At 55.1% G+C, this 13,110-nt stretch overlaps 1 protein-coding gene across 9 annotated transcripts in view; it reads left to right on the top strand.

Annotated features, from left to right (window-relative positions):
• Nucleotides 1–13,110, top strand: part of SORBS3 (sorbin and SH3 domain containing 3) — a 30,335-nt gene that overhangs the window by 13,518 nt on the left and 3,707 nt on the right. For 4 of the 9 annotated variants that reach the window (XM_045457434.1, XM_045457423.1, XM_045457402.1 and 1 more), the window contains 16 exons: nucleotides 437–500; nucleotides 2,921–2,959; nucleotides 3,390–3,483; nucleotides 5,167–5,254; nucleotides 5,505–5,591; nucleotides 5,691–5,744; nucleotides 6,546–6,632; nucleotides 7,174–7,220; nucleotides 7,624–7,763; nucleotides 7,987–8,039; nucleotides 8,166–8,212; nucleotides 8,398–8,512; nucleotides 9,909–10,034; nucleotides 11,224–11,529; nucleotides 12,333–12,433; nucleotides 12,989–13,095. In XM_045457434.1, the coding sequence (XP_045313390.1) occupies nucleotides 437–500; nucleotides 2,921–2,959; nucleotides 3,390–3,483; nucleotides 5,167–5,254; nucleotides 5,505–5,591; nucleotides 5,691–5,744; nucleotides 6,546–6,632; nucleotides 7,174–7,220; nucleotides 7,624–7,763; nucleotides 7,987–8,039; nucleotides 8,166–8,212; nucleotides 8,398–8,512; nucleotides 9,909–10,034; nucleotides 11,224–11,529; nucleotides 12,333–12,433; nucleotides 12,989–13,095 (1,555 nt within the window). Of the gene's footprint in view, nucleotides 1–436; nucleotides 501–2,920; nucleotides 2,960–3,389; nucleotides 3,484–5,166; nucleotides 5,255–5,504; nucleotides 5,592–5,690; nucleotides 5,745–6,110; nucleotides 6,255–6,545; nucleotides 6,633–6,885; nucleotides 7,221–7,623; nucleotides 7,764–7,986; nucleotides 8,040–8,165; nucleotides 8,213–8,397; nucleotides 8,513–9,908; nucleotides 10,035–11,223; nucleotides 11,530–12,332; nucleotides 12,434–12,988; nucleotides 13,096–13,110 lie in introns of those variants that run through there. The other 5 variants (XM_045457409.1, XM_045457416.1, XM_045457471.1 and 2 more) reach the window with 5 other exon arrangements.

The raw sequence follows: 13,110 nt of genomic DNA, 5'->3' as shown, positions 1-13,110 counted from the left end.
TCTTCCACTGCATGCCTGTCTTGAGCCGGCCACCTGCCTTCAGTTCTCCACCCGGAACTGAAGTTGGTAACATGCTTCCCACAGCTGTTTTCAGCCTCCAGTGAGGCAGGAGCCATGAAATAACAGCCTGTGTTATTGCATTTATTCTTCATTGTGTGCAAATATATGTTTGTTGTAGAAATACCAGAAATATAGAAAAGCAAAGAGGGAAAACAGAAAACACCCCAAATCTCACAGCCTCGGGACCATCACTGAGGGAGATCCTTCCCTATACCTTGTTCATATGTAATGTGCTACATGAAATTACTGTTATTAGACATATCACAACAGCCCCCCCACTGGGGCTTCAAGGGTGGCCAGAGAAATGACCAGTGTGGAAAAACTCCTGTGGCTTCATATCAAGAGGGTGGTCTGACTTTGTCTTTTCTGACTCCAGAGTGTTGACAGCCCCAGGGACTGGTACCGAAGAATGTTCCAGCAGATTCACCGGAAAATGCCAGGTGAGACACGCTTCTAGGGCCCTCTCTCTGCCTGATTGGGCTCCACCTCTGAGGCAGGGGGAGGGACGGGCAGAAAAGGGAACGTACCTGCTCAGGGAGGTCTCCACCACCCCAGGCTCTGTGGTGAGCGGTCCCTAAAACAGGCCAAAGGGTTTGGAGCCTCCAAAGTCTTCTCTGTCCTTGGGCGGGGAGGGGGGACGATGACCAGACACTGTCCCTGGTATCCTCTGAGAGTTCTAGGAAGCCATGCAGTCACTCATTTGTCACATCAGCCCCCTGGTCACCTATTGAGCACTTACTGTGTGCTGAGCACTATTCTGGGTGCTGAAGATAAAATAGGGAATAAAAAAGAATGTCGTTGCTGCAGTGAAGCTGAAGACAGAGGGAGACACAGAATGAACAGATAAATATTTAATATGGCAGATTGTGGTAAGGGCAAGGGAGAAAAGAAAAGGTCAGTGCCCACTGCGGGCTGGTCAGGGAAGGCCCTGATAGGTGGTGGCATCTGAGGAGAGCTGAGGGAGGGAAGGAGTCGGCCCTGCAGAGCCAGGAGAGAAGCCTGGCAGCAGGGGGAGTGGCAGAGACCCAGAGGCAGAAGCAGGCCTTTCTGGAGCAGCAAGGAGAGGCTGGGCTGGGGTGAGAGGGGCACTGGTGGGAGACAGAGGCAGAGTGATGGGATCTGGTCACGGTGGGCCTTTAGGGCCATTATCAGACTTTGACTTCTACTCCATAAGAGCTGAGGAGCCGCTGGGAGGTTCTGAGCAGAAGAGTGACCTGCTCTGGAGGCTGGCCCCGGCTGCCGGGTGGGGAGGAGACTCTGGAGGCCCGGCTGCCAGGTGGGGAGGAGACGAGGATGCAGGATGCGGTGAACCACTTAGGGGGCCTGGCTTTAATCCAGGTTAGAGACGGACAGTGTCTCAGACCAGGGCAGTAGCAGTGGGACTTGTGGGATTGTGGAGACAGAGTCATGGGGATTTGCTGATGGATTGGATGTGGCATTAAGGAGAGACGTCACGGATGACTTGAAACCTGAGCAAGTCAAAGAGCGCCCCTCTTATAAGTACAGGGAAGTGAGACAGGTACAGTCTAAGGGGTGTTCAGTTTTAGATGAGGTCCATCTGCTTGGGGGTGTCAAGCAGGCAGTTAATATGCAAGTCGGCAGTTCAGGGGTGAGGCCTAAGCTACAGATGGAAATACCTGGGATTCACTCAAAGATATTTTGATTTAAAGCCCCCCAACTAATTCCAATGTGAATTCCTGCAATAGACAGTATTTTTTTTTTTTTTTTAAGCCAGAAGACTAGACAGGATCACCTGGGGAGATAGACAGAGGCCCAAGGACTGAGTCCCCAGGCACTTGGATATTCAGAGATTTGAGAGATGAGCAGAAATCAGCCAAGCAGACAAAGAAGGTACAGCAGGGAAGCCAAGTGAAAAAGAACTTTCCAGGAGGAATGATCCACTGTGACAGATTGACCATTTTAAAAAATATTTTTAAAGTTTGTTTGTTTTTGACAGAGAGAGAGTGAGCAGGGGAGGGGCAGAGACGGAGAGGGAGAGAAAGAATCCCAAGCAGGCTCCACGCTGTCAGAGTGGAGCCTGATGCGGGCTGGAACTCACCAACTGTGAGATCGTGACCTGAGCTGAAAGAAAACAAGAGTTGGAGGCTTAACTGACTGAGCCACCCAGGCACACTGACCATTTTGATTTGGTAACATGGAGGTCACTGGGGTCTTTCATAAGAGCAGTTGGGGGCAATCTGTTGGAGCTGAAATCTGCTTACCAAAAAGGGGCATTGGAGACAGTGAGTTAGTGATGGCACAGCTGTTTCTTGCAAAGGAAAGCCAAACAGTCTAGGAGCTGGAGGATGTATGGGATCTGGGGAGAGGCATTTTGGTTTGCATTTAAGACAAGTGCTGTTGTGGCACGTCTGCATGCCAAGGGGATCAAGTGGGTTGGCTGGTCAGCAGCTTTTCCTAGGAGGCCCCGGAAAGTCATGAGCGCCATGAGGAGTGGGTCTGGGCAAAGGGGGAAGGACAGGCATTCAGAAGGGGGTGCAGAAAGGGAAAGAGGGAGAAGGGGAGGTGGAATTTCCCCAACCTGACATGGTGAGGGCAGGTTTACAAAGGTCAGGGAAAGGGTGTGTGTGGGAACATGGGGAGGGAGGAACAGGAGGGTTTGGGCAAGTCCGCTGCCTGGGTTGGCTCACTCAGGCCCGACGTCTGCCAGAGGCATTTCAAGCCCTCCAGAGAACTGCCCTCCTAATTCCTTCCCTCCCTCGGGACATTCTTCAGGCCCTGACTCAGCCCCTTGTCCCCTGCTCTAGCAGGAGGATGGCTGGGAGCAGCTGAGGGAGCCTCACAGGGCTCGGTGTCCTCACTTGCGGCCCCATCCCTGATCTGGTCCTTTCTGCTCCTGCAGACCTGCAGCTGGACTGGACCTTTGAGGAATCACCCAAAGGTGAGGGGATGCGGGTGGCCCGCCCCAACTCAGTGCCTGCATTTGCCCATCTCGTAAGCCGTGCCTGGCTTTGAGGCTCCCCCGTTGGCTTCCTTCAACTTGAGAAGTTCCTATAGCCCTTTTTCAGTGAGCTTCAAACCCCCTGGTAGGTGGCGATGAAAAACCTCAGCTTCGCTGTCCAGTCGACATCTTAGCCCTGGCTCTGATTTCTCTGGGCTTCTCTCTCATCATCTGTAAAATGGGGACACTACCTACCCCAGAGTTGTGGAGATTTAGTAAAGAGTGTGAAGCCCTTGGTGCAAACCCCAACCCTGTTCCCACAAGCCACCCATGAGCATGTGTGAGCGTGGGTGCCAGAGCCTTCAATGGTCACCCAGGTATCCTCAAGCTCAGCTCTCACTTCCCCTGGCCTGTCTTCTCCCACCCTCAGTGGCTTCCTCCTGTGTGGCCTCTGCAGACTCAAGGCATCCAGCGCCCCAGCAAAGACCGGCTGCCAGGCCAGGCCAGGCCTCTTCTCTGAGTGGGTGAGCCATCCTAGGAAAGGGGCCCAAGTGCTGCAGAGGGGTGCTAGCTTCCTTGTGGGGACTGGCACCCCCTGGTGGCCATGGCCGGTGCAGCCTCTCCGTGCCCCCCTCCCTCCGCCCTACCCCACAGCTCTGCTCCTCCTTAGGGTCCCCACCACTCCAGATACCCTCCTCACAGCCAGGGCCAAAGGGGAATGGCGGGCAGGGGTGGACTCCGCACCCATTCCTGGTCAGGAATGCCTGTGATTCTTTTGTGGTTGGTAGCAGGAACTCATCACACCAAAGATCCACAGGTCATATGGGGTGGAGAGTGGAGTGGCCCACAGGCTGGGCGTGGACCTGTGGCCATTCACTCCACAGCCTTAAAGAAAACAAGGGGTGCAGAGGATCCCAAGTTTCCTCCCAAGTCGGGGGAGATGAGGATGAGAGAGGCACCCTTCCACATAAGTGAAGGATGTAGTTCCTTTGTTCTGCACAAACCACACAAGCCCAGCCCAGGCTGCCAGGGTCCTAGAGGGGCTCAGCCAGACCTTGAGAATCAGGAGCTCTGCTCACAGTGAAATCAATGGGTTTCTTATTCCTTTATAGGAAGGGATTACCCTCATTAGCGTGGCCATAACTGGCCTGTGGCTCTTGGTGTCATCAGTAAGATAGAGGCTAAGAGCTCAAGATTTGAACCCAGAGTTTGGATTCAAGCTGCTGTGCTGCCACTAGCCATGTGACCTTGGGCACCTTAACCAATCTCAGCCATCTGTTGAGTGGGGACCACAAGGTGGTTGTGAGTATAAAGGCCCATAGCAAGTCTCCACAAATATCACTAATATACAGGATTAAATATGACTAGAGCTCCCTTAAATTAGGAATGGTGTATTCTATTCTCATTACCACTGTTATTACTAATATCATTATTTCTAAAATAGAGAATAGAGTCATACAGCCAATAAATCCTCACCTTCCGGTCAGACATTCCATCATTTGATAAGCTTGGTACAGTGAATCCACTTGGTGGAAACATTCAAACTCAACAGAGGCTGGAACATTTAAGCCAGCCAAGAAAGGAGCCCTGGAGGGGAACTAGGGCAAATGTGACCGTGTGGAGCTTTGGTGGCTGGAGTGTTTTCACAGATGACGTCACTGAATCCAGAACCCTTAAGGGACTGAGGCTGAGGGAACAGAAATAGCTTACCCAGGCTCCTGAGTCAGGGCCACAGGCTCTTTCCCCTGCCCTGGGTTCTCCTTGGACCAGGATGTGGTCCCACACTCAAGCATGTGTGTAAGACCGCTCAGCTGTGACAGCCAGAAAGACCAGCTTCATCAAAGCTGCACAGACATACATAGCCACAGCCATGGGGCCAGACTGAACACGAATGTAGAGTATTTCACCAAGGCCAGTAGGAAAGGTCTAGCCATAGCTTCACCACACCCTCATGAAGGTGGGAATCCTACTCATATTATAGGTATCGAATCTGAGGCTCTGAGAGCCCTGTAACTTGCCAAAAGGTCACAGCTAAGTGGTAGAGCTGGCATTTGAACTCAGAGCTCGTAACTTTCCACTATGTAACACTGCTTTCGCAGGCTGGAGCCAGTAGTGAGGGGTGATGTGTGTATGTGCAGGGCTGTGTTTTCATGTATGCCTCAGTCTCCCTAAAAGGAAACTGAAGAGATGTCCTCCCCTGTCTTTAGAAGAAGTTGGGACCCCTCTGAAGAGTCTTCTAGAAGCACCTTCAACTGTAATCCTGGAGCATCCTCCCTACACCAGACCCCACATCAGGTAGCCTTCCCAGCATCCTCCCCACACTACCCCCAATGCTGTGCCCTTTGGCCAGTCCCCTCTGCCGAAAGAGTATAGATAATGCCCTTTCAGTTTGGGGCCTGTCCTGTGCAGCCATGAAAGCCCAGAATCCTTAGGAGGGCACTGGCAGGCACAGGGGTGAGGCAGTGGCCTACAAGCCTACTTTTTGAGCCTGGACAGTCTCCTGGCACCCCTCTACTCAAGCTGATGCCCACCAACTTCCATGCAGGTGCTCAGACGCCAAGAGAAAGTGGAAAATGTCTGGACGGAAGATTCTTGGAACCAATTTCTGCAAGAACTAGAGAGTGGGCAGAAGGTGAGTGTCCTCCTGGCCCTCTGAGAGTGGTCATACTCCTTAGCTAGTGCATTTACGAAAGGAGATTCACCCCCTCTGACTTACCTTTCCCACCCTTAGCCCAAGAAACCGCTAGTGGATGACCCTGTTGAGAAGCCCTCCCAGCCCATTGAGGTGAGTGCTGCAGGATAGGTTGGTGAAGGAGAGAGACAGCTATGTTGGGGGACAAATGAGGGAGACTCCTGGGTGGTATTGGCCCCAGTGACCGTGGGCAAAGGCCAGAGACCCAAAGCTCTGACCCTCTCCAGTCCCATAGAGTTGACCTCTGTACGCCCAGCACCTGGGACAGTACCTGGCATACAGTATACACTCAAATATGTGTTGAATCAATGTCTATTGACCAAAGCAGGACCAGAGAAGGGAGTGGTCAGTGTGGACTTGTCAGGAAGTGTTCTTGGAGGTGGAGCTGGGCTCTCAAGATTTGGGAGAGCTTGTTGAGCCAGAGAGAGAGCACTCAGTGTGGGGAGACACAGAGGCAAAGGCTGGAGGGGCTGCAGGAGGGAGAGCAGGTGGAGTACAGGCTGTGGAAAGCACAGAAGACTTGATCAGAGAGGAAATAGGGAGCCTTATAGGCTCTGGAGCAGGGAAGTAACAAGACAACAGACACTATCAGGAAGTACTAAGGTACTATCATGGGAGTAGGGATGGGCGAGCCCGGTCAGATGGGAGGGGCCAGTGAGAAGCTGTGGAAAGGCCATCCTGATACCCTGAGACAGCTCTGGGCAGGCCCACAGGCAGGGAGCCTGCCCTTTACCCAAGCACTGCGTGCTTTGTCCAGCTGCCCATTGGGTTTCTCACATCTGACCTTCGATCAGCGCTCCCGCACTGTGTCCTCCACCACCCCGCGCTCCCGCCCCTTCCTCCCTCTCCCCACCCCCGTTACTGCCCAAGTCTCTCCCCATAACCCGCCCCCAGGTCCTGCTGGAGAGAGAGCTGGCCAAGCTGAGCGCGGAGCTGGACAAGGACCTGCGGTCAATTGAGACCCGGCAGCCATCCCCCAAGGTACCGGCCTCCCAGTCCCCTCCTGGGACCCTGAGCCCGCAGCAGCTGAGCGTGGGTGGGAAGGGCAGGCAGACCAGAGGTGTTGCCTCCAGCGCGACCTTGGACGGACTTCATCCCTGTCTGCTCTCTCCTTTATAAAATGCAGGGCGTTGACTTTTCCAAATGACCCCTAAGAACCCTTCCAGGCCGACTCCACGTCAGCCTGACGTCCTAGTGCCGGGGGCTCCCCGCCCCGGCCTCGCCCCGCCCCGCACCCCCCCCCCCGACCTCGGCCCGCAGGGACCCCAACCCTTACCCGGCCCCAGTTTCCTGGGCCGGCCTCCCCTCTTCCGCCACCCCACGGTTCCTCCCCCGGCTCGTCGGCTCCTCCCGGGTTCCCGGCCCTCCCGCCTGCGCGGGCGACTCTAGGACCCCGCGTCCCTCCTGCCCCTTCCCACCCCTCCCGCCCTTCCGAGCCGCAAACTTTTCCGGAGGCGGCGGCCTCGGCTGCCGCGGGGCCCCGGCGTCCCGGGCCCTGACCGCGCCCGGTCTCCCCGCACAGAGTTCCCAAGTGCCCCGACGGTGCCGGGAGCCGCGGCCTCCAGCGCGGTGAGTGGCCCGGCGGGGCGCCGGGGACGTGGCGCGGGGAGGGGGCGGCCGCGCTGGGAAGGGGGGCGAGCCCCGCGGAGGGCGCGGGAGGAGGGGCCTGGGAGGTTGGCCAGTGGCCGCGGAGGGAAACCTGTCCCCGTCCGAGGACTGGGTGGCCGCGGCCAGCGGCGGAGCGAGGCCGAGGGAGCCTCGCGCTTCCCACGCGCCCTCCCGCGGCCCCAGGCCGCACCCTTTCCCGGCCGCGACCGCTGGGGAAGTAGGACATCCTGTTCAGAGCCCGGGACGTGGGAGACGCCTTGGGAGGAGGCGGCGGGAGATGCGGGGAGACATTTGCGCGGGCAGGGGTGAGCGGCGTAGGGTGTGAGGCCCCGGACAGGTGGCTCACTCGCTGTGTCCCGCGCAGCCCGGCCTCCGCCTGGAGCTCCAGTTACCCGAATGCACTTTACCAGGGTTCCTCCCGGCCCCTGAGCCCCCACAGAATGGCGGATGGAACAAGCCCCTTCCTAGGTCGCAGGGACTTTGTCTACCCTACCTCGGCCCGAGGTAAGGACCAGCTCTTTTTCTCACCCAGACGCCCGCCACCACGCACCAGTTAAGCTGATGCCTGGGCTGGGGGTGGGGGGCGGTGGGGGGGGGAGGCAGGACGTTCATAGAGCCCCCTGCTTCCACTGGTCCCTGTCATGGGGTGGGGGGGGGAGCGGAACACCATCCCAACTCCGCCCCCCCAGACGTGGCGTTCCCAAGCTGAGGTAGCGCTTCTCCACAGACCCTAGTGCCTCTGAACGAGGGGGCAGCCCAGCCAGGAAGGAAGAGAAGAAGGTAAGGAGGGGTGAAAGCACTAGGGTCAGGGTGCGAGGGGGTCTGGGGTGGGCCCCGGTGATGGCTGTTTCAGACCCGCCGCCTGCTTGACTGAGGTGACTCCCTCTGTCCTCTCCTCCTGCCCAGAGGAAGGCCGCCAGACTCAAGTTTGACTTCCAGGCACAGTCCCCCAAGTAAGTGCCCTTCTCTCTCCTCCTCACCCCCAGGACTGTCTCTGCACCCTGTGGGAGGAGGGGAGGACAGGGCTGCCGGGGCCTCCCCAGAGGTGGGTGAGACTCTGGGTGCACTAGACAGGGTCTGAAGGGAAGGAGGATTGGGAGGGCCTCACTTTGCTGGATGTCCTTACTCTGGCCTGCAGGGAGCTGACTCTGAAGAAGGGTGACATTGTCTACATCCACAAGGAGGTGGACAAGAACTGGCTGGAAGGGGAGCACCATGGTAGACTGGGCATCTTCCCTGCCAATTATGTGGAAGTAAGCAGGAGAGCAAGCAGGAGTGTGGCCTGGAGGGCGGATGGGTTGCAGAGACTTAGGGTGCAGACGCACTGACCCCTCCACAGCCCTTCTCTGGAGCTGACTGCTTCCCACACATCTCACAGGCTTCCTGATAGGTAAAACTGTGAACTCCAGGGGCAGGGGCCTGGTCAGCCTCATTCATGCCCTTGGCCCCCACAGGGCCGCACCCAGTACCTGTACTCAGGACATGTTTCTTAAATGAGGACTAAAGGTAGAGCGCAGCCCATGGAGGAGAACCAAGTGACCCCATCCCTGTGCCCAGACTTTCACCATTCAGCAGCTCTCTCAAGCTGTCTTTGGGAAGGATCCCGAGGGCAACTGGCAAGGGCATGTAGTGTGTGACAGCTTTCTAATCACATCACATATACATGCATCACTTTCTTCATCTGTAGTACCTTCCTTGTTCTCTCATTAACCTGAGAAGAGATCAGTCATCCCCACTTTACAGATGCGCTTGTAAGGTTCAGAGACAAGTGGTTAAGTACAAGATCCAGAGGTGCCTGACTGGCTCAGTGGGTAGCGCATGCGACTCTTGATCTTGGGGTTGTGAGTTTGAGCTTCACATTGGGAGTAGAATTTACTTAAATAAATAAAACTTTATTTCCCTTGAGTATTTACTGATACAAATTTCTCTGTAAGCACTGATTTAACTATGCTCCACAGGCTTTGATGTTTTGCTTTTTTTTAATTCAACTCAAAGTATTTTCTCATTTCCTTTGTGACTTCCTCTTTGACCCATGGATTGGGTTATTGTTTAATTTGGGCTCTTGATTTGATAAGAATCAGTAGGCCTCCCTTACCTTCAGAACAGTCTCTGTGATTCTGAAACTCCACCAAATATATGCAGTATCCCGTGTTATTAGTCATTTACATATTAGTATGAAATAGTTTACTAGCTTCTTGATTTTTTTTATGAATAGGGTGAAGCAAAGGGAATGTGGGGATTCTAGGCACCTGGTGGGGTAGAAGGGACAGGGAAGAAGGATACTTGGTATCGGCAGTGGTGTTAGATCCTCACTTTTAGATCAGGTTGCAAGATGTTCCCTGCTTTTTAGAACTCTTCATTTACTTCTGTACTCTAATTTAAACTGTCTCTTAGGACTGACTTCCATCTTTGTTCTTCCACTGCCTACTCCACATACCACAGGGGAAATTCTTCCTCCAGTAGCCTTCTGGGACTAACCAGCCCTTGGCTGTGCTCATCCTGGCCACCCCAAAGCTTGTGTCTGCTGTCTGTATCCTTGCTGGCTTCTGGGGCACATCTCACCGATACCATCTTCTCTTTGTTACCTCACCCTCCTGGGAGCCTCAGGTCTGCCCAGTTGATGCCCAGGCTTAACCTTTCTTCCTCTAGGTGCTGCCTGCAGATGAGATCCCTAAGCCCATCAAGCCTCCAACCTACCAGGTGCTGGAGTATGGAGAAGCAGTGGCCCAGTACACTTTCAAGGGGGATCTGGAGGTGGAGCTGTCCTTCCGCAAGGTGCGGCCAGGCAGGAAGTGGGGGGGCGGGGGGGCGGTCAGGGGCTGGTGAGGACATGGGTAAATATGTGTAGCTAAAACATTTTTTTAAGGAGTCAAGTGTACCCATCTTCTCCCAGTATTTAAAAATTTTCCTAATCTCTTTGCATATTTTTCCCCTAATTTAGCCCATTTTGTAAAAGTTTGAAACTTCTAGAGTAGTTGTGCTTTTTTCAGTGGCAGGTTGGTAGGCTGTGAGGATCATAATCAGCATTTTTATAAGAACAGAATGGAAATCTTATAATGCCTTGCATGTAGAAAGGGTATTTTATCAAACTTTTAGGCACTTACATATGTACTCATGTGCATGTGTGCATACTGGGTTGTTATTAGAATGTTAATTTTTACTATAGATCATAAGGAAGTTTGAAAAAGTCCTAGAAAGCGGGGAGCTGGTCTCGCTTTGGTTGATTTTGGGGGCAGAGACCGTGAATGCCCCTAGCGAAGGTCCTCCAGAAGAGCTAGCCCCAGGGAGAGAGAGGGAAGGAGCTGGCTGGGTAGTGAGAGGTGGGGGGCGGGAGAGGGCTGGAGACCATCCTCCCCAGGGCAGCCCTGCCTAATGTCAGTCAGCATGTGGGCTTGAGGACACACTGGCTGTCCCTGGGAGTTTGTTTTTTGATGCACTGGTGATAGATCACCCAGTGAAGAGGCAGGGACAGGACCGTATCACGGCAGTGGCGACTGATGGCTGTCCAGTGCTTCTTACCAGTCGGCCACTGATCTCTCTTGCTCCTCACAGCAACACGATTGTTATCCCCACTTAACATGTGAGGAAACTAGGCTCAGAGAGGCACAGTAACTTGTCCGAGGCCACACAACTTGAAATTGGCAGAGCCACCAGGTTCCCCCGTGACTGGAATTCCGGGGAGAGGGTGCTTTGGAGTCAGAGGGGTACATGTCACATAGGCTTCCCAAAGAGGCAGGACTTGATCCGTGCCCAGTGCGGCATGTTGTGGGAAGAGCCCAGGCAGCTGGGGCTTGGCTCCTGATTCCACCACCTTCTAGTGACGTGACTGCACGACCTGCTGACCTGCTCTGAACTTGCTCTGTGCAAGGCATTAGGTTTAAATGAGACAGCCCCCGTGGGCACCCGCAGGGGGCATGGTGCCCAGGAGGGCCTTGCAGATGCTGATGCTTTTCTGCACCCCCAGGGGGAGCGTATCTGCTTGATCCGCAAGGTGAATGAGAACTGGTACGAGGGGCGCATCTCCGGCACAGCGCGCCAGGGCATCTTCCCTGCCAGCTACGTGCAGGTGTGCCGTGATCCCCGGGTCCGGATCTGTGACGATGGCCCCCAGCTCCCTGCATCTCCCCGTCTGACCACTGCCCGTCTGGCCCGGCACTCCAGCTCCTCATTAGCACCACACAGCCCAGTCGATCCTGACTGGGGGAGCCAGACCTCCCCCCGCCGTACTGGCTTCTCCTTCCCCACCCAGGAGCCCAGAGCCCAGGGCCAGGTAAGGTGACCTGCCTCAGCTTAGAGAGCTGATCCCTGCTTCCCACACTATTTCCTCCATTCCTTTGACAGAATCCTTTGGATTCCTTCCTAGTCTGCCCCAGGACAGATCAGTGGAATAGCTGGGCAGAACCTTGCACGGCAGAGCCACCCTGGCCTTGTGGACCACAGACCTCTCAAGTTGGTTCTGGCTCTTGAGCTGCAGCCCAGGAAGGCATGGGGCAGCCAGCTAGTTTTAGGTGTGACCCCAAAGCCAGCCCCGACCTCCTGACCATATAGACTCCACTCTTGTGATTTGCCTGTATCAGTTTCTAGGACAGGGTCATGTGGGAGTCAGAGGTCTGCCATTCCCTTGCGTCTGACCTTAGGCAGATGACATACAGTCTCTGGATTTAGGTTTTCTCCGCTGTGGAATGGGGATAATAATTCCCACTGGAGAGGGTACTCGGGTGGGTTTGAACTAAAAGCTTATAGTAGCTGATGGGGAAAAGATATCATTGGTACTTACGCTGACATAGTCCACAAACAGGTACGCTCACTCCTGTGCTCATCCATGCACTCAGCAAACCTATGTGAGCATGAGGCACGTCCCATGCCTGGCTTTGTGCTGGCGTTTAGAATCGGCCACCTACCCTAGCTGGGCCTCAGCTTCCCAGCCCCTGTGAAGTGCAATGCTCAGACAGACCTCTCTGCCATGGGGGTTCAGAGGATGAGATGGGGGCAGGAGGTAAAGTGGGAGGGCCCACTGCACTTCCCCTCCCTCATGCCTGCATGTGCCTGCCTTTCCTCCTGTGGACCCCCCAGGGTTTCGGCACCTCTGGGTCAGCTCTGTCCCATCCTGGAGGCTCCAGCCGTCCCGTGGACCTGGGGACCTCCCCCAACACCACTCAGATACACTGGACCCCGTGAGTACCATCTGGGGGTGCTTGGTCAGGGGTGGAGTGTTGCTTGCAGGCAGTGCTGAGCACAGTGACGCCCCCCCCCCCATAGCTTGCCCTTTTCCCACTAAGATAGATTTGGTAAACTCCTGCCTTTGTCACCAATGGATGATTTGCTGGGGGGCCACTTGTCTGTGGTGGTCCTGACTTGTCTCTGCTAGCCCTTTGTCCTTAAAGCAAGTTTCCCACACTCTGCCCCTTGGCCTCAGTCTCCTCACTGTGTTTCCAGCCCTGAGGTCAGTGTGTGTATGTGTGAAGTGTGGGAACTGGTAGAACAGACCTGAAGGCACTGGGAGCTCAGAGGAGGAGGGGTTGGGGTAGTTAGGGCTTGGAGCACAGGGTGCAGGCCTGGGAAAGGATGCACTGAAGCCAGACAGAGTTGCCATTCTAGAAGCTGGGCCAGGGGCCAGTGGGATTATCTGGAAAATTCAGAGGACACAGCAACACTTGAGTTAGACTCTCTGGGCCTGATCTGAGGCAGGGGCCAGACTCTAGTTGTTGCCATGATGCTGTCTCCCACAGGTATCGGGCGATGTACCAGTACCGGCCCCAGAATGAGGATGAGCTGGAGCTGCGGGAGGGGGATCGGGTGGACGTCATGCAGCAGTGTGATGATGGCTGGTTTGTAGGTATGTGGGCCTGGC

Source organism: Leopardus geoffroyi, chromosome B1 (assembly GCF_018350155.1).
Source record: "Leopardus geoffroyi isolate Oge1 chromosome B1, O.geoffroyi_Oge1_pat1.0, whole genome shotgun sequence".
In the NCBI taxonomy this organism is placed as follows: Eukaryota; Metazoa; Chordata; class Mammalia; order Carnivora; family Felidae; genus Leopardus; species Leopardus geoffroyi.
Note: the sequence above shows the minus strand (reverse complement) of the source record. Positions and strands in the feature narration are given on the sequence as shown.